The following is a 25,936-nucleotide window of genomic DNA, read 5'->3' on the forward strand; positions in this document are numbered from 1 at the left end:
GCCTGTCGTATATATATATATATATATGTATGCGTGTGTATGTTTGTGTGTCTGTGTTTGTCCGCTTGACAACCGATGCTGGTGTGTTTACGTCACCGTAACTTAGCGGTTCGGCAAAAATAACCGATAGAATAAAGTACTAGGCTTACAAAGAATAAGTCCTGGGATTCGATTTGCTCGACTAAAGACGGTGCTCCAGCATGACTGAAACGGGTAAAAGAGGGGGTAATATAGTGTGCTTAAACCAAAATTCCGCCCAAAATTCTTCAACGAGGTGGCCCAGCATGACTACGATCTAATGACTGAAACAAGTAAAAGATTAAAGCAAAAGAATAAATGTGACGGTTCGTTTCGTTTGTTTTTTAGTGTCGGTGCGATATTCCGAGATAACATACGGATTTTGATGTTTATGGAGTTATCTCACTTGCTGGGCTTCGTTACCAGCGCATAGCACTAAGTTGGAATAGGTATGTATGGTGCAGCCTCTTGGAGTACGTAGGGACAGTCTTTTGCTGTGAGGTTCCCCCCCACACACGATACGTAAGAATTCACACATTGATTCGCGACATCTACTGTGGTATACCTTGACCTACGAATTATATTATCAGGTTGGCAGACTTGTACTTCGTTAATCTTCGACGTGAATCCAATCCTACCAGATTTTTTTCCAGTCTTCCACTTTTAATTTCCCGTTACATCGCTCCTCGATTTAATTAAAAGATAATTCACATTAAAGACTGAGTGATATGTCAAATCAGGTAAAATATTTTGGTAATTTCCTGTTTGACTTTTCGTAAAACCATAGTAACCCAAAGTGTTTATTTCAACGAAACATTTCATAATTATAAGTGCTACACACTGCAATTAGCGAGTAAAATGTAGGGGAAAACGTTAGATTCATTTTGAATAAAGTGGATCTTTCTGAATTGACGGACACCACTTTTCATTTATGTTTTATGTAGTGTTTTTGGTACCGAAACACTTTCAAACTTCGTATAATTGTATATTTTGTGTTATAGAACAGATAAAAAATTGTTCGTGTAAAAAATTGTCGTATTTCGGTAATTTCAAGCAATCACTGACGTCTATTGAAGTGAAAATAATTGCTGCTGTGAATTGTGAACACCACACATTGTGCGGTGTAATGGGATCTTTTCCCTTGAATAAAATTAATGCCGTAGTTTGTCAACAACAACTATCAGAGATCAGAAAGATCCAGATCTGCTCAGTCAAGGATGACCTAGAATTAAACAACAGTGATCAATAACAAGATAAATAGCAAAGACCAATTATTGAAGTAAAAGTTTATTTCGACAGTTTATAATTATGAAAATGTAGTAATATTTCCAATTGTTGAATATCTACTTTTTAAGTATTTTCTGTATCGTTTCAGAATCTCTGACGCTGGGGCATACACGAATCTTTACTGCAGATACATCGTTAATATTGATTATGTTTTGAAGACAAGAGGAAGATGCTATAAATAATAATTGTAATCCTGTTTGTATGCCATATCTATGGTGAATAACTGCGAAATATTTCTTCTAAATTCATAGCAGCATTTTGTTTTCTGCATTTACTGGAATATTTACAAAAGTACTTTACATTCAGCTTGAACTTTGAAGAATCTTCAGATATTGATAACAGTGAGAGTTGCTGCTGAAAATATTGTGGTAGAGGTATTTAAAAGAATATCGAAATATATAACAGAGAAAAGAAGAACTATATAATTTGTGGTTGTATAAGAAATATAGAACAATGAGTTCTGTGAGAAATGTAAAGGATGACTCATTTTCTGAAAAGATGACAATAGACAGAAGCAAAACATCACATGATTGTGATATCTGCAAAAAGTCTTTCTCTACTCAGAAGAATTTCATTAAACATATTTGTAGAGGAGAGAGGCCATATCAGTGTGATATCTGTGGTAAGTCATTCCCTCGCAAGAGTAGCCTTATTTATCACAAACACAGTCATACAGGAGAGAAACGATATCAGTGTGATATCTGTAGCAGATCTTTCTCTCAAAGAAGTAATCTTGCTTCTCATAAATACATTCACACTGGAGAGAAACGATATCAGTGTGATATCTGTAGCAGATCTTTCTCTCAAAGAGGTAATCTAGCTTCTCATAAATACATTCACACCGGAGAGAAACGATATCGCTGTGATATCTGTGGAAAATCATTCTCTCAACAGAGTACCCTTACCACTCACAACTATACTCACACAGGAGAGAAACGATATCACTGTGATATCTGTGGAAAATCATTCCTTCGCAAGAGCACCCTTACTTCTCACAAATACATTCATACAGGTGAGAAGCGATATCACTGTGATATCTGTGGAAAATCATTTTCTCAAAAGAGTACCCTTAATTCTCACGAATACATTCATACAGGAGAGAAACGATATCAGTGTGATATCTGTGGAGAGTCATTCTCTCACAAGAGTACCCTTATTTCTCACAAACTTATTCATACAGGAGAGAAACAATATCAGTGTGATATCTGTGCTAAATCATTCCCTCGCAAGAGTACCCTTATTTCTCACAAATATATTCATACAGGAGAGAAACAATATCACTGTGATATCTGTGGAAAGTCTTTCCCTCGCAAGAGTACTCTTGCTTCTCATAAATACATTCACACAGGAGAGAAACGATATCAGTGTAATATTTGTAGCAGATCTTTCGCTCAAAGAGGTAACCTTACTTCTCATAAATACATTCACACTGGAGAGAAGCGATATCACTGTGATATCTGTGGAAAATCATTCTCTCAAAAGAGTACCCTTACCACTCACAACTATACTCACACAGGAGAGAAACGATATCGCTGTGATATTTGTGGCAAAACTTTTTCTTTCAGAAGTAATTTTGCTGCTCACAAACTTATTCATACAGGAGAGAAGCGATATCAGTGTGATATCTGTGATAGATCTTTCGCTCTAAGTTATAATCTTACTTCTCATAAATCCACTCACACTGGAGAGAAACAATATCACTGTGATATTTGTGGCAAAACTTTCTCACAAACTTCTCATACTGGGGAGATGCCTCATTGCTGTGATAGCAGTGATCAATCATTCTCTGTAGGAAGAAATTTAACTATTCACCAACTTATGCACACTGGAGAGAAGCCACATGTGTCACATTGCCATGATATATGCGGAAAATCGTTCTCTGGAAGCAATACGTTAGCGAATCACTGTGAGATAAGTGGACAGTCATTCTCTTTCAAAAGCTCCCTTATTCCTCACGAATACGTTCATACGGCGGGGAAAGCATATCACTGTGAGTTCTGTGGTCAGCTATTCTCTGGAAGATATGTGTTAACTGAACACAGACGCACTCACACAGGAGAGAAGCCACATTGCTGTGATATCTGTGGTAGATCGTTTTCTCAGATAGGTAATTTAAATAGACACAAATACATTCATACAGGAGAGAAACCATATCAGTGTGATATCTGTGGTAAATCATTCTCTCAGAGAAATCACTTAACTAGACACAAACATATTCATACAGGATAAGTTTCATATGACTGTAATCTGTGCTAAATCATTCTCTCAATAATGTTCCTTAAGTAAACCTATATTTATTCATATTGATCAATAACAATACCAGTGATAAAATAGATGTCCTGGTGAATAAAGTACAGCAATTGTATTACTTTTTATGGAATAAATTAATTTTTTACATTTTCCTCATTTGCATCAATTCACTAATTATGATGTGTTTTTCATTCGATCAATTTTACATACCGCATATGACCCCCCCCCCCTCATAACTTTTTTGGAATTTTCAGAAAAGCTTCGTGAATTTGTGTTCTACACTCGGAAGATGCTACTATACAAAAAGCTAAAAAGAAAGAAAAAAAAAATTGTGATTTAAGAGGTATCTAGCTGTTATTTTTAGCACATCTGGCGATCACCTTATACCGTTCTCGTTTGTTCGTTGTCACTCTGACGTATCGACGTTTTTCAATATCTTTCTCTCCCAAAACATATTTATTGCTGAGATTTAAAACAAAACATAGGATTATCCGTATTTTAAATTGTGATTTGGCAATCACTCACCTGTCTTATCAAACCTGTCAAATTCGTTCGTCATTTTGTACGTGATTGTATGAAATATTATCACTAATAATATGGCTTTTTCGACGTCGAAGTCGGTTTTTTGGGGGGGGGGAGGGAGAATTTACGGAATTTGCATATGCAAATAAAGCAGGTAAACACGAACCCTCGCTGCATACACATACATGCACAAAAATACATGAATGCACACATACGTACAGAAAAAAGTTACAAAACAATTAAATTTTTTTTTCTTTTTTAATTTCGAAAATTATAACAAAAATTATCATAGCTGTATAATTTCCCTTGTGTAGAAAAAAAAATTTCACAAAAAATATTCTGAGAATTCCAAAAAATAAACAAAGGTATAAGGCGTGATATGCGAGGAGGGGGCACCTTGCTGCTGGAAGTTAAAATTTCCGTTCAGCAGGAAAATTTTGCGTTTCCATTGTTCTGTTCCTGTACTCTTCGTGGTTCAATACTTAACAATATTCTAGCATTCAGATCCTGCAGGGTCCATTCTTGAATGATTACAGCTAAAAATCGTAAACTTGCTTTTGAAAGATCATCGTATCTGACAAATATATAACGGCATGATGTACACAACTTTGGGATCATTTGTCAGTTTCATTGATTCTTCGTTAGATCCCTCCTTTGTGTAATAAAAAGGTATTGTTCCACGTGAAACACTGATTAATACACCACAGCAGGTAAGATATAATACATACTTTATTTCTTAGTAAAAGTCGGGTGAGCCTGGCTAATGGGGAAACATTAACATTTCATTTTTTTTTTTTAGTTACTCGCGTTAAGCCTCAGTCAGCTATTTTCGTTTTATGATGTTTATTCTGAGGAGCTAAAAGTGATTATTTGGACAGAATAAACAGCAAATATGGATCAGTAGCAAATGATAAAACAATAGACCGCTTTGAATCGACACAGTATAGAAAATGGAATATCTACTGTAATATTTATTTATATAAGGGCATTACTATACAAGAATTCCTCACGCTATGAGGGACTCGACGGTCAAACTACCATAATAAACACAATGTGTTTATTATTACCATCATTTCGTCTCCCATTTAACCTTTTGTCATGCATAACTTCAAAACGTGACTGCAACATTTCCTGAAAAGATAAACATTATTAAGAATAATTTCAACCAACATTTAATAGAATTAGATATATAGAAATAGAAACGCCACACCAAATAAAACACAAACATCAGTGAAAAAATGATAAAAATGAATAAAGAAAAATATCGAACTAAATTCGACGACTGGCACCCGTGCCAACGTCGTCTCCTTCATTGGACATGAAACTCGGCAAGCGAAAGCGTAATCATGATGGCACTTGTGCCCAGCGTCGCCTTCCTGGCACTTGTGACGGTGGCACGTGTAAGACATTTGAGCGAGATTGTTGCCAGTGCCCCTGGACTGGCTCCTGTGCAGGTGGCACGTAAAATACACCATTTTGAGCGTGGCTGTTGCCAGTACCGCCTGACTGGCCTTCATGCCGGTGGCACGTAAAAGCACCCACTACACTCTCAGAGAGTGGTTGGCGTTAGGAAGGGCATCCAGCTGTAGAAACTCTGCCAAATCAGATTGGAGCCTGGTGTAGCCATCTGGTTTCACCAGTCCTCAGTCAAATCTTCCAACCCATGCTAGCATGGAAGGCGAACGTTAAACGATGATGACGATAACATCATGTATTTCAATTGGTTACACACCTCTAGGTTCAACAGAGCATACTGAAGCGAGTTAGGACACTCGTTGGGTTACCACAGGCAATGGAGAGGTAAGGTTAAGTGGGGAAAGTCATGGTGGGTGAATAGTAAATTGGAGTTAAGGTTATATTTGATGTATTATAAAAGTTATAACACTCTTGAATACAATCTACTTTTGATAATAAATCTACTCAGACAGGGATGACCTGGAACGAAACAACAGTGATCAATAACAAAATAAATAGCAAAGACCAATTATTGAAGTAAAAGTTGATATCAACAGTTTATGATTTATGAAAATGTAGTAATATTTCCAATTGTTGAATATCTACTTTTTAAGTATTTTCTGTATCGTTTCAGAATCTCTGCCGCTGGGGCATACACGAATCTTTACTGCAGATACATCGTTAATATTGATTATGTTTTGAAGACAAGAGGAAGATGATATAAATAATAATTGTAATCCTGTTTGTATGACATATCTATGGTGAATAACTGTGAAATATTTCTTCTAAATTCATAGAAGCATTTTGTTTTCTGCATTTACTGGAATATTTACAAAAGTACTTTACATTCAGCTTGAACTTTGAAAAATCTTCAGATATTGACAAAAGCGAGAGTTGCTGCTGGAAATATTGTGGTAGTAGAAGTATCTGAAAGAATATAGAAATATTTATCAGAGAAAAGAAGAACTATATAATTTGTGGTTGTACAAGAAATATAGAACAATGAGTTCTGTGAGAAATGTAAAGGATGACTCATTTTCTGAAAAGATGACAATAGACAGAAGCAAAACATCACATGATTGTGATATCTGCAAAAAGTCTTTCTCTACTCAGAAGAATTTCATTAAACATATTTGTAGAGGAGAGAGGCCATATCAGTGTGATATCTGTGGTAAGTCATTCCCTCGCAAGAGTAGCCTTATTTATCACAAACACAGTCATACAGGAGAGAAACGATATCAGTGTGATATCTGTAGCAGATCTTTCTCTCAAAGTAGTAATCTTACTTCTCATAAATACGTTCACACTGGAGAGAAACGATATCAGTGTGATATCTGCAGCAGATCTTTCTCTCAAAGAGGTAATCTTGCTTCTCATAAATACATTCACACTGGAGAGAAGCGATATCACTGTGATATCTGTGGAAAATCATTCTCTCAACAGAGTACCCTTACCACTCACAACTATACTCACACAGGAGAGAAACGATATCACTGTGATATCTGTGGCAAAACTTTTTCTTTCAGAAGTAATCTTACTTCTCACAAACTTATTCATACAGGAGAGAAACGATATCAGTGTGATATCTGTGATAGATCTTTCACTCAAAGAGGTAATCTTACTTCTCATAAATCCACTCACACTGGAGAGAAAAGATATCACTGTGATATCTGTGATAAATCATTCGCTCAGAAGAGTACCCTTACTTCTCACAAACGTATTCATACAGGAGAGAAACGATATCATTGTGACATTTGTGGCAAAGCATTCACACAATCTTCTCACAAACTTATTCACAAGCTGGTTCATACTGGGGAGAAGCCACATTGCTGTGATATCTGTGGCAAATCATTCTCTAACAAAAGTAGTTTAATTGCTCACAAACGTATTCACACAGGAGAGAAGCCACATGGCTGTGATGTCTGTGGTAAATCATTCTCTGTAGGAAGTAGTTTAACCATTCACAAACGTATTCATACAGGAGAGAAGCCACATAGCTGTGATGTCTGTGGTAAATCATTCTCTGTAAGAAGAAGTTTAACTCTTCACCGATTTATTCATACTGGAGAGAAGCCACATATGCGACATTGCTGTGATATATGTGGAAAATCATTCCCTGGAAGCAATACGTTAGCTGAACACAAAAACAGTCATACAGGAGAGAAACCATACCACTGTGAGGTCTGTGGTAAATCGTTCTCTTTCAAAAGCTCCCTTATTTCTCATGAATACATTCATACGGGAGGGAAACCATTTCCGTGTGATATCTGTGGTCAGTCATTCTCTGGAAGATATGTGTTAGCTGAACACAGACGCACTCACACAGGAGAGAAGCCACATTGCTGTGATATCTGTGGTAGATCATTCTCTCAGATAGGTAATTTGAAAAGACACAAATACATTCATACGGGAGAGAAACCATATCAGTGTGATATCTGTGGTAAATCATTCTGTCAGGGAAGTGACTTAAATAAACACAAAAATATTCATAGAGGATAAGTTTCATATGACTGTGTAATCTGTGGTAAATCATTCTCTCAATAATGTTCCTTAACCCTTTAGCATTCGAACCGGCCATATCCAGCCTAAATATTTTACCTCTTTTATGTTCAAAACCAGTCAGATCCAGCCTCTTACACCTACCCTACAATATCATTCCCAATGTAAAGAGTCACATCACAGAAATCTCACAGCTATGAGAGAATGCACGATTAATTCAATACAATGTGAATAGATAAGCATCACATTTGGTAGGATAATCTGAATACTAAAGGATTAACTAAACCTATATTTATTCATATTGATCAATAACAATACCAGTGATAAAATAGATGTCCTGGTGAATAAAGTACAGCAATTGTATTGTTTTTTTATGGAACAAATTAATTTTTTACATTTTCCTCATTTGCATCAACTCACTAATTATGATGTGTGTTTTTCATTCAAACACTTTTAATTACATTAATTTGCTCTGTTTTCTTGTGGATATATTGTTTTAACACTATGACATTCCAGTTCCGAAGCATGATCAGTTGTTCCCTGCTGGACACAATCAGGGGTGCTAGGGTCTGCAGACTTTGTGGTACTGCACTACATCTCCCAGTCCAAGCTGGTGGTTTATTGCTGTTTGTCATTGTGTTTGGTGGAGACTGCAATATACTTTACACAAGCCTTACCCCTACCCTACCCTACTTTACCAAACATGTACCTCGTGTAAAAACAATACAGCATGCTTATTTTTTTCTAAATTTCTGAAATCTGATCTCATCGATTTTTGTGAGTAAATTTAACAAGTTGAAACAAAAATAAAAGTTATTTTACTCTTTTATTATAATAAATATTTCTTTTGAAGCTATATAATCTATTGATATTATTTGATATACAAAATACTCAGTTTAGATGTTAAGATGCTGTAAATGCGAGATAAACAAATGGATAAGTTTGTTCTTTAAATGATAATGATAGTGGTATCTAGTGATGGAGCCAGTTGGTAGATGGTCGCCGAGTGAAAGGGAGTGTAAGGAAAATATATTTCCCAGTCACTGATAGGATGTTAAAAACGTGAAGCTTATTCTCGTATAAAAACCTACATGTGTGAGACTCTATTATTTATGATATCTAGAACGAACAACATAGCACATTTTTTCAAAGAAGGCATTGGTATTTTCATGAAGTGGAATAACTGGACTTTTGTAAATCCAGGTAAGTGACATCCTTTGATATGCAGGAGAGTTATAGGTAGGAACACCATGAGGTGTGGCCAGCGTAAACTATGGATGCACAAATGTAGTGGAATTACAGGAAGGTTAAGAGAGTAGTGTTTGAATGTGGAAGATGCTCTTGGACAACGACAACTAAGAACACACGATAAAGAGATTTCTACAAATGCTCTGGAGGTGGTAGATAGTTTCTGTTTTCAAGGAGACCTAATTCGTATCAAGAAAGTGTAGTTTCGAGAATAAGAATAAGATGAAGAAAGTTCAGAGAACTATTATTTGAAGCTAAAAGTCTCTGTCTGTCTGTCTCATTCTCTATCTATCTATCTATCTAAGTGTAGAAACAGCAATGTTACATGGTAATGAGACACAAGCCCTCAATGCAGAGAACATGAGAAGACAGTAGATGAATGAAAGCAGACACTAGAAGTCTTGGTGTAAAATAGCGTCAAATATTGTTGTTGTTGGCACTCCGTCGATCCGATCAACGAAACAGCCTGCTCGGGAAATTAACATGCAAGTGGCTGAGCAATCCACAGACACGTGTACCCTTAACGTAGTTCTCAGGGAGATTCAGCGTGACACAGAGTGTCACAAGGCTGACCCAACAGAAACAGGAAGTAAGAGTGAGAGAAAGTTGTGGTGAAAGAGTACAGCAGGGTTCGCCATCACCCCCTGCCGGAGACTCATGAAGCTTTAGGTGTTTTCGCTCAATAAACACTCACAACGCCCGTTCTGGGAATCGAAACCGCGAGTCCGCTGCCCTAACCACTGGGCCATTGCGCCTCCACAGCGTCAAATATACCCCATAAGAAAATGTATGTACAACGACGGTTTTTGAACACTGATGAACGAAGCGCACACAGACACACATACGTGTCCTTGTGCTTGTACCCTCCTCGACTGTCTGATAAGCTCTGTTGGTTTCGGTAAAAGACTACTGTAAAATTAGCGCTAGACATGAAAATAAGCAGTGGAGTTTTGTTTCTTTTGTCCATTATTCGGATACGTTTCTTACAATTCGCATTTTCAAAAAGTAATTATAGCAATTAGAAATAAAAAAAAAATTGCCGCCTTAGTTTTAGCAATCGACAAAACGAGGTACAAAACATTCCGAATGAAAGTTCGTTTCGTTAATTTTTCTGTGTCGGTTTTTCGCAATGTCTTCGAATTAAATTTACCGTTAGAGCGCTTCTTTGAAGAATTAAAAATCCTTGTCATTAAACACCTATTCATTTAATCATTACAGGTAAGTTATAATAGCTATTTCATTTTTAGTCTTTCGAAACTCCAGACCAAAGTGTAAGTTTTAAATGTTGCTAGGCTGAGACGAATATTAATTATATTTTTGCAATTATGTTCTTTGTTTCATCTATTTTTCTAATTAATTTTTTTTCTACTAATGCATTTGTTATAGAGTCTGATTATAAGACTATCCTTTTACCATGAACTTATTGCAAACAGCATTCATAAATAAAGTTCAGTAATTCTTTTCTCCAGTAAAGTTCATTGATTATGCCAAGAAAATTTAGATTTTACTTGACAAGGCGATGAAAAGGTACTAGATTTTTAATTTCTGTCATTACAGAAGATATTCCACTTGGTAATTGTGTCCACCAAAAGCCGTCTATTGTTTTATCATAGAGGTGTCACTTGCTACATATCTCTGTTAGTTGTTTATTCAACCGGAACGATCCTCATTAATGGTTATGCCAAATATCATACAACGCAACATCCGACTGAAACGTGGCCAGTGATACAGCTATGGTAAAACAAGATACAATTTTTGGTAGACACGATCACCAAGTGACACATCTACAGGAAAGAAAGAAGGAACAAATGAAATTTCATAGACATATTTGTGATCCACACCTTCAAACGTATGACGATGTTTCCTGAAAAGATATACGTTATAAAAAAGGGGGAGGAACGGGCGTAGGCAGTTGGTGACTAAATTGATCTGTTGCAAAAGTCTAACTGTCGTGAATAGAACATAATTTCGTTAATAGGTCCGCTCAGTCAGACATGACCTGGGACTAAACAACGGTGACTTGTCATGTTTGCTAAGATATTACAACGTTCGTTATTGACCGATATTCCGTAGTTCGACATGTTACATAATATCTGAAGGTGGAGGAATCGATGTCTGTGTATAAGTAGACACAACACAAAGTTGTATAATATAACTTTAATAGCAAAATATATCGTAAAGAATAATTTCTCTGGTAAAAGTTTATATGTACAGTTTATCATAATGTCAATGAAGTAATATTTCTATTGCTAAATCTCTGTTTTTTAAGTATTTTCCATATCTTTTATTGTTTCTCTATCGTTTCAGAATATCAGACATCTGTGGCATAAACAAGTTTTTCCTGCAGATACATTCATGAATATTGATCATCTTTTGAAGACTAATGGAAGATGTTATAAATAATAGACACAAGCCTGCTTATAGAATATATCTATGGTAAATAGCTGTGAAATATTTTCTGATTTAATAGCACCATTTTCTCTTCCGCATTGCCTGGTATATATTTATAAAAGCATTTCATATTCTGTTTGGACTTGGAAAAATCTGCAAAGATCAGACTTTGCTGGAAATATAGCAGTAGAAGTATTTGAAACATTATAGAAATATATTAAAAAAACGTAAACAAGAAGTATATCATTTGTGGTTGTATAAGAAATATAGAACAATGAGTTATGTGAAAAATGTAAAGGATGACTTATTTTCTGAAGAGATGGCAAAAGAAAGAGAAAAACCATTATACCATTGTGATATTTGTAAAAAGTCGTTGTCTAGTCAGGGAAATCTCAACGTTCACAAACGTATTCATACAGGTGAAAAGCCACATCACTGTGATATTTGTGGTAAATCATTCTCTGAAAAAGGTACACTTGATACTCACAAATACATTCATACAGGTGAGAGACCATATAAGTGCGATATTTGTGGTAAATCATTCTCTTACACAAGCAGCTTCAATAAACACAAAAACATTCACACAGGACTGAAACCATATAATTGTGACGTCTGTGGCAAATCATTCTCTCAAAAGAGTGGCCTTACTACGCACAAATACATTCATACAGGAGAGAAACCATATACCTGTGATATCTGTAATAAATCATTCTCTCTAAGAAAGAATTTAGCTGATCACAGACGCATTCATACTGGAGAAAAACCATATCAGTGTGATATCTGTGGTAAGTCGTTCTCTCAAAAAAATTCTCTTACTTCTCACAAATACAGTCACACAGGAGAGAAACGATATTACTGCGATGTCTGTGGTAAGTCTTTCTCTCAAAAATGTAATGTTACTTCTCACAAAAGTATTCATACAGGAGAGAAGCCACATTGCTGCGATATCTGTGGTAAATCATTCTCTTTAGGAAGTAGATTAACTATCCACATACGTATTCATACAGGAGAGAAGCCATATTGCTGTGATATCTGTGGAAAATCTTTCAATGTAAAACATATGTTAGTTGAACATGGACGCATTCACACTCGTGAAAAGCCATACCACTGTGATACCTGTGGAAAATCATTCTCTCGTAAAGGTACCTTAAACCAACACAAATCCATTCATACAGGAGAGAAGCGATATCACTGTGATATCTGTGATAAATCATTCTCTGGAAGAAATAATTTTGCTGATCACATATACATTCACACAGGAGAGAAACCATATCATTGTGACGTTTGTGGTAAATCATTCTCTTATAGAACCGGATTTACTACTCATAAATTCATGCACACTGGTGAGAAACCACACCACTGTGATATCTGTGGTATGTCATTCTCTCAAAAAAGGAGTGTTACTATTCACAAACGTATTCATACAGGAGAGAAACCGTTTCATTGTGACATTTGTGGTAAGTCATTTAGTTACAGAAGTGCCCTTACTAGGCACAAATATATCCATAGAAGTGAGAAAACATAGCACTTAGAGATCTTGGTAAGTCATTCCCTTGAAGAAATAAGTTAGCTGAACAGAGATACATTCATACAAGAGAAACCACGTGATTTTTGTGGTAAGCCATTCCCTCAGGTAACTTAAGTTGACACAAGTCACGTCTGTGTGATATTTGTGAAAAGTCATTTCCTGGCAAAAATGATTTGGCTGATCACAAATGCAGTCACACAGGAGAGAAACCATAGCATTGTGAGTTCTGTAATCAATCATTCTTTTGTAGAAATCACTTAACACAAACATATACAAGAAAAGACTGTGTTATCTCTGCTAAATCATTCTCTCAATAACGTTTCTTAACTGATACTTTAGTTCTTTCATGTATGGTTGATGACATGAAACTAAAACTGATGGTTGTTTTTAAGAGAAACCATTGTACCAAAGGAGAAATTTCCAAAAGGAAATGTCATCCATGTACAAACACAAGGATGGATGGATGAAGGTGAATAAAGTAAGTTTGTAATTTACCACCTGGTGGACTATGAAAGGAAAAGAGCTTGCTTGTGTGGGATCACTTTAGGGTACATCTAGTGAAGTATGTTGTTGATAGCCTCCAATCACAAAATACTGATATAGTTGTAATTCCTGGTGGACTTATAAATGTTTTGCAGCCATTAGATGTAAGTATCAATAAGCCATTTATGAACGTGATGTGAATGGAGTGGAATAACTGGGTGCATGATGGAGAAAAAATGTACATGAAAGGAGGTAGTATCATTGCTTCTGATCTGAGAATGGATCGTTGATTCTTGGAAGGAAATAAAAGTTGAAACTGTTGCCAGATCATTCAAGAAATGTAGAATTTCGAATGCATTAAATGGTACAGAAGACGATTGTCTATGGGATGATGAAGAAATGGATAATGTGCTACCTCTGACTTAGGACAGCAAAGATGAAGAGAATCGTTATGATGATATCATTAATTCTGATGATTATGAAGCTTTATTTAGTGCTGATGATAATGAACAGATTGACTTTTTAGAGTTTTAATGAAATCTTTTGTGTAAAATTTTTAAAATGTACCTTGTATTGTAATCGTAATTTAAAGTTGTATTCCGGTAAATGTTTGCATAAATAAAAAAATTGATAATTTATTGGTTTTTATTGACATTATTAATTATTTTGATATTTGTTTTATATTTTGGGCCCTAAGCTTCACTGGATTTATTATAAATAAAAATGCAACAAACAAATTAGTACAGTACCAGTGTCGCCTTACTGGCATGGGAAAAGACATTTGAGTGAGATTATTGCCAGTGCCGCTAGACTGGCTCCTGTGCAGGTGGCATGTAAAATACACCATTTTGAGCATGGGTGTTGCCTGTACCGCCTGACTGGCCTTCGTGCAGGTGGCACGTAAAAGCACCCACTACACTCTCGGAGTGGTTGGCGTTAGGAAGGGCATCCAGCTGTAGAAATTCTGCCAAATCAGATTGGAGCCTGGTGTAACCACCTGGTTCACCAGTCCTCAGTCAAATCGTCCAACCCATGCTAGCATGGAAGGCAGACGTTAAATGATGAGTAGTCTATAATCCATCTACGAAGAAGAAAACGTATTCAGCAGAGATTGTTAGTGGTGGAAAATTGTGTTGTGCTTGTACATCTTTTATCAATTTTGGTCTTTAAAGCATTAAGTTACGTTTAATTAATTGGAAATATAAATGCACCACTAATATACTGTGCCTCAATACACTTGTGATGAGTGTGACTTCAACCATGAATATGAAAATAGTGTAATGTTGTTGAAGAGTTATGATGTGAAACATAGCGATTAGGTATCAGCTGTATGCATTGTTTTACAAATACGTTCATACAGGTGAGAGGCTATATAAGTGCGATATTTGTGGTAAATCATTCCCTTACAATGTTACTGGGCCACAAACACACCAACAGCACGGAATTTTGTCAGTGAACAAGTGGCGGTCTCAAAGCGACGAAAATATTTTGGCAAATTAAAATTTAAATGTTGAAGTGAATCTAACGGTTTTTTTAATGTGTTTTTAAATGGATTATAAACACCTACACTGCAAATATTTTTTAGTTAGGGAGATAATCCAATTTTTTAATAGGGGGTGAGTTAACCAAAAAGTACCACGCCTTCGTTAAATGTTTATGTACTCGCAGAAAAATTGTGCCTAGGTTTCTCAAAGTGTGCGCTACCCCCCCCCCCCCCCCCCGCCGGTGGGTGTTGAGACGGTCCAGGTGGGCGCTGGTGTCTAAGGGGGCGGCGAGGGTTGGGTAGAGAAAAAAGGGGCGTTGGAAGGAAGGCAGTGGATTGGGGGGGGGACGCTATAAATTTATAATATTATAGTATTGTATACAAATTATACAATATTATATTAAATAACAAACCATTCGAAGTATATATAAATCAGCAAGAGATATAAAATATTTATTTATAAATAAACATAGGAATGGGGGCTCTGAGGGCATTATGTAGCTATGAGGGGCGAGGCGGTGGCCCAAAGAGTTTGAGACCTCTGCATTAAAGGAATGGGATATAGTGTGCAGAGGAATAATATAGTGAATATATGTGAGGATAGCTGCATAAACTAAATAAAGATCGCAGACACTAGAAGACTTGAGGCAAAATAGTGAAGATTGGTTTCATGACATTGAGCAGCGTCAAATATCCGCCCCATAAGAAAGTGTTTGACAAGCTGCGTCGTTTTATTTGCGTCCACCGTCACTTAAGTGTTGGTAACAGGTCACTGTAAAATTAGGACTTGGCATGAAAAGAAGCTATGAGGTTCTAGTTTTGTATCTTTTATCATTATTCGGATATGTTTCTTACAATTCACATTTTCAAAAAGTAATTATAGATATCAAAGATTTAAAAAAAAAAGCCGCCTTAACAATCGATAAAAAGTAATAATACGAAGCAGACAACATTCGGAATAATAGTTCGTTTCGTTGATTTTCTGTGTCAGCTTTTTGAAGTGTCTTCGAATTAAATTTACCGTTGTTTAATTAAAGATCTTTCACATTAAACACTGGTTTATTTATCATCACAGGTAAGTTATAATAGATGTTTTATTTTTAGTAAAAGTCGGTGAACCTGGCTAATTCGAAACTCAAGACCAAAGAGAAAGTTTTAAATGTTGATCCATATTAATTATATTCTCCTGCAAAGTTCATTGATTATGCCAAGAAAATCTGCAAGTGATACATCTACAAGAAAGAAAGAGAGAAAAATGAAATTTCATAGTCGTATTTGTGATCCACACCTTCAAATGTATGATTGAAGTATTGCCATAACAGATATACGTTCTCAACAATGTTACAAGGGGAAAAGTCGTATGTGGAAGGCTAAAGTGTAGTTAAATTTCTGTTATGAAAATTGTAACAGTCAAGAAGACAACATAATTTCGTTAATAGTTCCGCTCAGTCTGGGATGGCCTGTGATTATATTTGCTGATATAGTACAACGTTACCGTCCAATATTCTGTAGTTCAACATGTTATAAAATATCTGAAGGTGGAGGAGCCGATGTCTGTATATAGGTAGACATGACAAAGTTGTATAATATAACTTTAATAACGAAATATATAGTAAAGAAAATTTCTCTGGTAAAAGTTTATATGTACAGTTTATCATAAAGACAATGAAGTAATATTTCTATAGCTGAATCTCTGCTTTCTAAGTTTTTTCCATATCTTCTGTTGTTTCTCTATCATTTCAGAATATCACATATCTGTGGCATAAACAAGTTTTTACTCAAGACTGATCATCTTTTGAAGACTAATGGAAGATGTTATAAATAATAGATATAACCCTGCTTATAGAATATATCTATGGTAAATAGCTGTGAAATATTTTCTGAATTAATAGCACCATTTTCTCTTCCACATTGCCTGTTATATTTATAAAAGCATTTCATATTCTGTTTGGACTTGGAAAAATCTGCAAAGATCAGACTTTGCTGGAAATATAGCAGTAGTAGTATTTGAAACATTATAGAAATATATAAAAAATAAGTAAACAAGAAATATATAATTTGTGGTTGTATAAGAAATATAGAACAATGAGTTACGTGAAAAATGTAAAGGATGACTCATTTTCTGAAGAGATGGCAAAAGAAAGAGAAAAACCATTATACCATTGTGATATATGTAAAAAGTCATTGTCTAGTCAGGGACATCTCAATGTTCACAAACGTATTCATACAGGTGAAAAGCCACATCACTGTGATATTTGTGGTAAATCATTCACTGAAAAAGGTACCCTTGATACTCACAAATACATTCATACAGGTGAGAGACCATATAAGTGCGATATTTGTGGTAAATCATTCCCTTACTTAAGCAGCTTCAATAAACACAAAGACTTTCACACAGGAGTGAAACCATATAACTGTGACGTCTGTGGCAAATCATTCTCTCAAAAGAGTGGCCTTACTACCCACAAATACATTCATACAGGAGAGAAACCATATACCTGTGATATCTGTAATAAATCATTCTCTCTAAGAAGGAATTTAGCTGATCACAGACGCATTCATACTGGAGAAAAACCATATCAGTGTGATATCTGTGGAAAATCATTCTCTCAAAAGAGTACGGTTACTTCTCACAAATACAGTCACACAGGAGAGAAACAATATTACTGCGATGTCTGTGGTAAGTCTTTCTCTCGAAAAAGTATACTTACTACTCACAAACGTATTCATACAGGAGAGAAGCCACATTGCTGTGATATCTGTGGTAAATCATTCTCATCAGGAAGTAAATTAACTACCCACATACGTATTCATACAGGAGAGAAGCCTTATCATTGTGATATCTGTGGAAGATGCTTCAGTATAAAACACATGTTAGTTGAACATGGACGCATTCACACAGGTGAAAAACCATACCGCTGTGATACCTGTGGAAAATCATTCTCTTTGAAACGTAACTTAAATCAACACAAATCCATTCATACAGGAGAGAAGCGATATCACTGTGATATCTGTGATAAATCATTTTCTGTAAAGAGTAATTTTGCTGATCACATATACTTTCACACAGGAGAGAAACCATATCATTGTGACATCTGTGGTAAATCATTCTCTTATAAATCTGGATTAACTACGCACAAATTCCTGCACACTGGACGGAAACCACATCATTGTAATATCTGTGGTATGTCGTTTTCTCAGAAAAGTAGAGTTGCTATTCACAAACGTATTCATACAGGAGAGAAACCATTTCCTTGTGACATTTGTGGTAAGTCATTTGCTCACAAATGTACCCTTACTAATCACAAATACATTCATAGAGGAGAGAAACCATAGCACTTCACTTAGAGATCTATGGTAAGTCATTCCTTTGAAGTAATAAATTAGCTGAACAGAGACACATTCACGCAAGAGAGAAACCATGTTGTGATGTTTGTAGCAAGTCATTTTCTCAGTCAGATAACTGAAGTAGACACAAACGTTCTCATATGGGAGAGAAGTTATATCAGTATGATAAATCATTTCCTGGCAAAAATGATTTGGCTGATCACAAATGCAGTCATACAGGAGAGAAACCATAGCACTGTGATGTCTGTAATCAGTCATTCTTTTATAGAAATCACTTAACACAAACATATACAGGATAAGACTGTGTTATCTCTGCTAAATCATTCTCTTCATAAATAACATATCTTAACTGAACATATATTTGTTGATATTGATCAATAATCAGTGATAAAATTGATGTCCTGGTGAATGAAGTACAGCAGTTGTTTTTCTTATTGTTGAACAAATTAAGTTTTTACATTTTCCTCATTTGCATCATCTCACTAATTATGATGTGTGTTTTTCATTCAAACAATTATAGCAGCATTTAAACTAAAAGTTATTGAAGTTGCTGAGAAGATAAATTAACTGTAGCAGCAAGTGAATTTTGTGTTTCAGAGAAACTTATGAGAGACTGGAAGAAGATATCTAACAAACTGCAGAGAATACCAAAAAGAAAATGTGCTAACAGAGGAAAGCCTAGTAAGTGACCACAATTGGAGAAAAAAGTTGCAGAGTGGGTACTTAAAAATTATCAAAATGGAAAGTGTTTTATTTGTGAAGCCATCTGAATTCATTTGCGAAAGGAATGAAAGAAGGATAGAATTTCAGATTTTAACTCAAGTGCTGGATCTAGGTTCATGACTTCGGCAGAGAACTAAGATCGCACAATCAAGCTGTTCATTATCTTCAGCACTAAATAAAGCTTCATAATAATCAGAATTAATGATATCATCGTAAGGATTTTAGGATTTTAATGAACTCTTTTGTGTAAAATTTAAAAAATGTACCATGTATTGTAATCATAATTTGAAGCTGTATTACCATAAATGTCTACATTTGTTTGCATAAATAAAAAAATTTGATAATTTATTGGTTTTCATTGACATTATTAATTATTTTGATATTTGTTTTATATTTTGGGCCCTAAGCTTCACTGGATTTATTATAAATAAAAATGCAACAGAAAAATTAGTACAGTAGTCTATAATCCATCTACGAAGAAGAAAACATTTTCAGCAGAGATTGTTAGTGGTGGGAAATTGTGTTGTGCTTACTCTTTTACTCTTTTACTTATTTCAGTCACTTGACTGTGGCCATGCTGGAGCACCGCCTTTAGTCGAGCAAATCGACCCCAGGACTTATTCTTTGAATGCCTAGTACTTATTCTATCGGTCTCTTTTGCCGAACCGCTAAGTTACGGGGACATAAACACACCAGCATCGGTTGTCAAGCGATGTTGGGGGGACAGACACAGACATACAAACATATACACACACATACATATATATATATATATATATACATATATACGACGGGCTTCTTTCAGTTTCCGTCTACCAAATCCACTCACAAGGCTTTGGTCGGCCCGAGGCTATAGTAGATGACACTTGCCCAAGGTGCCACGCAGTGGGAATGAACCCAGAACCATGTGGCTGGTAAGCAAGCTACTTACCACACAGCCACTCCTGTACATCTTTTATCAATTTTGGTCTTTGAAGCATTAAGTTACATTTAATTAATTAGAAATAAAAATGCACCACTAATATACTGTGCCACAACACAGTTGTGATGAGTGTGACTTCAACCATGAATATAAAAATAGTGTAATGTTGTTGAAGAGTTTAATGTGAAACACGGCGAGTTGGTAGATGAATGAAGGTATTATGGTTCATTGGCTGTGAAACGTCAGTGTGCACGTACAACAAAGTGTTAAGGTACTGACAGAAAAATTATGCATGAGGAATCGGACGCAGTTTTGCAATTAGAATCTTATGATGCCCGTATGAGAGGACAGCGCCATCCATAAGAAAGTTTATGCACAACAACAGTTTTCGAAAACTGACGGGCGAAATACACACCCACGTATCTTTCTGTTTGTACCCTCCCCAACTACCTGACAATCTGTGTTGGTCTATTTGCGTCCCTTTAACTTAGGTGTTCGGTAACAGGACACTGTAAAATTAGCACTTGGTATGAAAAGAAGCAGTGAGGTTTTAGTTTTATACCTTTTGTCACTATTCAGGTATGTTTATTACAATTCAAATTTTCAAAAAGTAATTATAACAATAGAAAAAATTAAAATAAACTTGTTTAGTTTTAGCAACCGACAGAAACGTAATAATACGAGGTACACAACCTTCGGAGTGGTAGTTCGTTTCGTTTATTTTCTGTGTCGGTTTTTTGAAGTGTCTTCAAATTAAATATACCGTTAGATCACTCCTTTTTGTAATTAAAAATATTTCGCATTAAACACTGGTTTATTTATCATGACAGGTAAGTTATAATAAGATATTTTATTTTTAGTAAAAGTCGGTGAACCTGGTTAATTCGAAACTCCAGACCAAAGAGAAACTTTTAAATGTTGCTAAGCTGCGATCAATATTAATTATATTCTGTGGTGAAGTTCATTGATTATGCATTTTACTTGGTGTAGTAATGAAAACGCAGCAGATTTTTAATTTCTATTATTACAGTAGATATTCCACTTGCTAATTGTGTCTATCGAAAGCCGTCTATTGTCTTATCATTGAGATAACACTTGCTACGTATCTCTGTTGGCTGTTTTATGTCATCAAATTGATCCAGGTTGATACTTATGTTCATCATACAACACGATATCCGACAGAAACATGTGGCTAGTGATACCCCTATGATAAAACAAGATACGATTTTTGGTAGACACGATCAGTAAGTGAATCATCTGCAGGAAGAAAAAAGAAATGAAATTTCACAGTCGTATTTGTGATCCACACCTTCAAATGTATGACTGAAATATTTCCACGAAGGGAAAAGTCGTATGTGGAAGACTCGTGAATACAACATAATTTCATTAATAGTTCCACTCAGTTAGGCATGACCTGGGGCTCAAATGCAGTGACTTAACACGTTTGCTAAGATAGTACAATGTTCGTTATTGTCCAATATTCTGTAGTTCGACATGTTACATAATATCTAAAGGTGGAGGAGTCGATGTCTCTATAAGTAGACACAACACAAAGTTGCGTAATATAACTTTAAAAGCAAAATATATCGTAAAGAATAATTTCTCTGGTAAAAGTTTATATGTACAGTTTATCATAATGACAATGAAGTAATATTTCTATAGCTGAATCTCTGCTTTTTAAGTATTTCCAATATCTTCTGTTGTTTCTCTATCGTTTCAGAATATCAGACATCTGTGGCATAAACAAGTTTTTCCTGCAGATACATTCATGAATATTGATCATCTTTCGAAGACTAATGGAAGATGTTATAAATAATCGACACAAGCCTGCTTATAGAATATATCTATGGTAAATAGCTGTGAAATATTTCTTCTGAATTAATAGCACCATTTTCTTTTCCGCTGGTATATTTATAAAAGCATTTCATATTTTGTTTGGACTTGGAAAAATCTGAAAAGATCAGACTTTGCTGGAAATATAGCAGTAGAAGTATTTGAAACATTATAGAAATATATAAAAAATAAGTAAACAAGAAATATATAATTTGTGGTTGTATAAGAAATATAGAACAATGAGTTATGTGAAAAATGTAAAGGATGACTTATTTTCTGAAGAGATGGCAAAAGAAAGAGAAAAACCATCATACCATTGTGATATTTGTAAAAAGTCATTGTCTAGTCAGGGAAATCTCAATGTTCACAAACGTATTCACACAGGTGAAAAGCCACATCACTGTGATATTTGTGGTAAATCATTCTCTGAAAAAGGCACCCTTGATACTCACAAATACATTCATACAGGTGAGAGACCATATAAGTGCGATATTTGTGGTAAATCATTCTCTTACACAAGCAGTTTTAATAAACACAAAAACATGCACACAGGACTGAAACCATATAACTGTGATGTCTGTGGCAAATCATTCTCTCAAAACAGTGGACTTACTATTCATAAATATATTCATACAGGAGAGAAACCATATACCTGTGATATCTGTCATAAATCATTCTCTCTAAGAAGGAATTTAGCTGCTCACAGACGCATTCATACTGGAGAAAAACCATATCAATGTGATATCTGTGGTAAATCATTCTCTCAAAAGAGTATCCTTACTTCTCACAAATACATTCACACAGGAGAGAAACGATATAACTGCGATGTCTGTGGTAAGTCTTTCTCTCAAAAAGGTAATGTTACTTCTCACAAACGTATTCATACAGGAGAGAAGCCACATTGCTGCGATATCTGTGGTAAATCATTCTCTTCAGCAAGTAGTTTAAGTACTCACATACGTATTCATACAGGAGAGAAGCCTCATTGCTGTGATATCTGTGGAAAATCTTTCAATGTAAAACATATGCTAGTTGATCATGGACGTGTTCACACAGGTGAAAAACCATATCCCTGTGATACCTGTGGAAAATCATTCTCTCGGAAAGGTAACTTAAAGAAACACAAATCCATTCATACGGGAGAGAAGCAATATCACTGTGATATCTGTGATAAATCATTTTCTGTAAAAAATAATTTTGCTGATCACATATACATTCACACAGGAGAGAAACCATATCATTGTGACGTCTGTGGCAAATCATTCTCTTTTAAAACCGCATTTACTGCTCACAAATTCATCCACACTGGACAGAAACCACATCACTGCGATATCTGTGGTATGTTATTTTCTCAAAAAAGTAAAGTTACTATTCACAAACGCATTCATACAGGAGAGAAACCATTTCGTTGTGACATCTGTAGTAAATCATTCGCTCACAAAAGTACCCTTACTTATCACAAATACACTCATAGAGGAGAGAAACCATATCACATGGAGATCTTTAGTAAGATACTCTCTCGAAGGAATAAGTTAGCTGAACAGAGGCGTATTCACACAAGAGAGAAACCATATTGTTGTGATATCTGTGGCAAGTCGTTCTCTCAGTCAGGTAACTTAAGTAGGCATAAACGCTCTCATATGGGAGTGAAGTCATATCAGTGTGATATCTGTGGTAAATCATTCCCTGGAAAAACTCATGTGATTGATCATAAACGCACTCACACAGGAGAGAAACCATACTGCTGTGATGTTTGTGACAAGTCATTCTCTCAGGCCGGTAACTTAAGTAGACACAAACGCATTCATGTAGGGGAGAAGTCACATCAATGTGATATTTGTGGTAAATCATTTCCTGGCAAAAATGATTTGGCTGATCATAAAAGCACTCATACAGAAGAGAAACCATAGCACTGTGACGTCTTTGATAAGTCTGTAGCAAACTCATAAGAGGCGGAGAGAGAAATTAAGTTCGTTTGCCCGAACATGAGAAATTATGGATTTCTCATTGGTTGAAAATTACTGCCCGTATACGAATTCTAAACTTTGTTGAAGAAGTCTTTCACAAGGATCCGTGTATGAACAGTTATATAAACCCTGATTTTCGGCAAACTCTCCAGTGATTGTTGGATGCCACTCAAATCCACGACACTCACCCTTTTGAGTATCGGCTAATATGTTCAATACTCAAATCCGACAATATTGATTTGGATGATCACAAATGCAGTCATACAGGAGAGAAACCATAGCACTGTGACATCTTTGATAAGTCATTCCCTCAGAGAAATCACTTAACTCAACACAAACATATACAGGATAAGATTCATATGACTGTGTTATCTGTCCTAAATCATTCTCTCAATAATGTTCCTTAACTAAACATATTTATTCATATTTATCTGTAACAATGTTGTTGTTGGCACTCCGTCACTTATGACGTCGAGGGTTCCAGTTGATCTGATCAACGGAACAGCCTGCTCGTGAAATTAACGTGCAAGTGGCTGAGCACTCCACAGACACGTGTACCTTTAACGTAGTTCTCGGGGATATTCAGCGTGACACAGTGTGACAAGGCTGACCCCTTTGAATTACAGGTACAACAGAAACAGGAAGTAAGAGTGAGAGAAAGTTGTGGTGGAAAAGTACAGCAGGGTTCGCTATCATCCCCTGCTGGAGCCTCGTGGAGCTTTTAGGTGTTTTCACTCAATAAACACTCACAACGCCCTGGGAATTGAAACCGCGATCCTATGACCGTGAGTCCGCTGCACTAACCACTGGGCCATTGCGCCTCCTCTATAACAATATCAGTGATAAAATAGATGTCCTGGTGAATAAAGTACAGTAATTGCATCAATTTTATTGAACAAATTAATTTTTTCCATTTTCCTCATTTGCATCAACTCACTAATTATGATGTGTCTTTCATTCAAATAGCGTTGATTAAATCAGTTCGTTATGTCTCCTTGTGGACATGTCATTATGACACTAATGTATGACATTCCAGTTCCTATTCACGGTTGGGTGTTTCCTGCTGGACATGTTTAGGGATCCAAGCATCTGCACCCTTTGTTGTTACTGCCTCACCCCTCCCAGAACAAGCTGGAGGCTTATTGCTGTTTGTCACTGTCACAGTATTGCATGGAGACAACAATATACTTTTCAAAAGACTTACCCCTGCCCTGCTTATAGTCCAAACTCATCCCTTGTGTAACCCCTGCAACAAATGATTCAGCATGCTTATTTATTTATTTTTTTATAATTTCCTGTCATCTGATCTTATGAATTTTTGTGAATGAATTTAATAAATTGAAAGAGAAATAAAATTTCTTCACTTTTTAAGCATTCTTCTATCATTTTCTATAGAGATCATCCAACCAAATCTTGTGCTGGTGATACGAACATAAACTATAGAGTTCACACTCTCTATCAATGTACGAGAAAAGCTACACACTTCTCCAAACTGATCTACAATAAATGTTTATTTTGAAGCTATTTAATTTGTTGATGTTATTTGATATACAAAACACAAAGTATTAAATATTAAGATGCAGTGAGTGAAAGATAAACAAACGGCGCAGGATTGGCTGTGGTAAGTAGCTTGCTTACCAACCACATGGTTCCAGGTACAGTCCCACTGCGTGGCACCTTGGGCAAAGTGTCTTCTATTATAGCCTCAGGCTGACCAAAGCCTTGTGAGTAGATTTGGTAGACGGAAACTGAAAGAATCCCATCGTATCTATGTATATATATATATATATATATATATATATATATGTATGTTTGTGTATATGTTTCTGTGTCTGTGTTTGTTCCCCCAACATCGCTTGACAACCGATGCTGGTCTGTTTATGTCCCCGTAACTTAGCGACTCGGCAAAAGAGACTGATAGAATAAGTACTAGGCTTACAAAGAATAAGTCCTGGGGTCGATTTGCTCGACTAAAGGCG

The 25,936-nt window shown here is 35.7% G+C and overlaps 5 protein-coding genes and 1 long non-coding RNA gene across 6 annotated transcripts; 5 read left to right on the plus strand and 1 right to left on the minus strand.

The window, feature by feature from the left end:
• Positions 1–1,287: 1,287 nt before the first annotated feature.
• Positions 1,288–4,165, minus strand: LOC149130392 (uncharacterized). Its single transcript, XR_016238927.1, has 2 exons — positions 4,081–4,165; positions 1,288–1,656 (listed from the first exon to the last, which is right to left on the minus strand). It is a non-coding gene; the product is annotated as an uncharacterized LOC149130392 (long non-coding RNA).
• On the plus strand, positions 1,650–3,707 carry LOC149130393 (uncharacterized). The gene has a single exon (XM_089344942.1). It carries the CDS (start codon positions 1,759–1,761, stop codon positions 3,532–3,534), a length of 1,776 nt encoding a protein of 591 aa, XP_089201068.1. The 5' UTR covers positions 1,650–1,758; the 3' UTR covers positions 3,535–3,707.
• On the plus strand, positions 3,959–25,481 carry LOC128251229 (uncharacterized). The gene is made up of 7 exons (XM_089344948.1): positions 3,959–4,787; positions 6,167–10,497; positions 11,587–11,715; positions 16,908–17,022; positions 19,110–20,736; positions 21,878–22,006; positions 25,353–25,481. Exon 2 carries the CDS (start codon positions 6,535–6,537, stop codon positions 8,029–8,031), a length of 1,497 nt encoding a protein of 498 aa, XP_089201074.1. The 5' UTR covers positions 3,959–4,787; positions 6,167–6,534; the 3' UTR covers positions 8,032–10,497; positions 11,587–11,715; positions 16,908–17,022; positions 19,110–20,736; positions 21,878–22,006; positions 25,353–25,481.
• LOC106876796 (uncharacterized) lies at positions 11,709–25,481 on the plus strand. The gene is made up of 5 exons (XM_089344963.1): positions 11,709–16,239; positions 16,908–17,022; positions 19,110–20,736; positions 21,878–22,006; positions 25,353–25,481. The coding sequence occupies exon 1, from the start codon at positions 11,945–11,947 to the stop codon at positions 13,193–13,195; it is 1,251 nt and encodes a 416-aa protein (XP_089201089.1). The 5' UTR covers positions 11,709–11,944; the 3' UTR covers positions 13,196–16,239; positions 16,908–17,022; positions 19,110–20,736; positions 21,878–22,006; positions 25,353–25,481.
• LOC149130394 (uncharacterized) lies at positions 17,029–25,481 on the plus strand. Its single transcript, XM_089344964.1, has 3 exons — positions 17,029–20,736; positions 21,878–22,006; positions 25,353–25,481. The coding sequence occupies exon 1, from the start codon at positions 17,250–17,252 to the stop codon at positions 18,498–18,500; it is 1,251 nt and encodes a 416-aa protein (XP_089201090.1). The 5' UTR covers positions 17,029–17,249; the 3' UTR covers positions 18,501–20,736; positions 21,878–22,006; positions 25,353–25,481.
• Positions 22,001–25,481, plus strand: LOC149130395 (uncharacterized). The gene has a single exon (XM_089344943.1). The coding sequence runs from the start codon at positions 22,230–22,232 to the stop codon at positions 23,898–23,900; it is 1,671 nt and encodes a 556-aa protein (XP_089201069.1). The 5' UTR covers positions 22,001–22,229; the 3' UTR covers positions 23,901–25,481.
• Positions 25,482–25,936: the final 455 nt, after the last annotated feature.

This window comes from Octopus bimaculoides, chromosome 29 (genome assembly GCF_046866305.1).
Source record: "Octopus bimaculoides isolate indiv1 chromosome 29, ASM4686630v1, whole genome shotgun sequence".
In the NCBI taxonomy this organism is placed as follows: domain Eukaryota; kingdom Metazoa; phylum Mollusca; class Cephalopoda; order Octopoda; family Octopodidae; genus Octopus; species Octopus bimaculoides.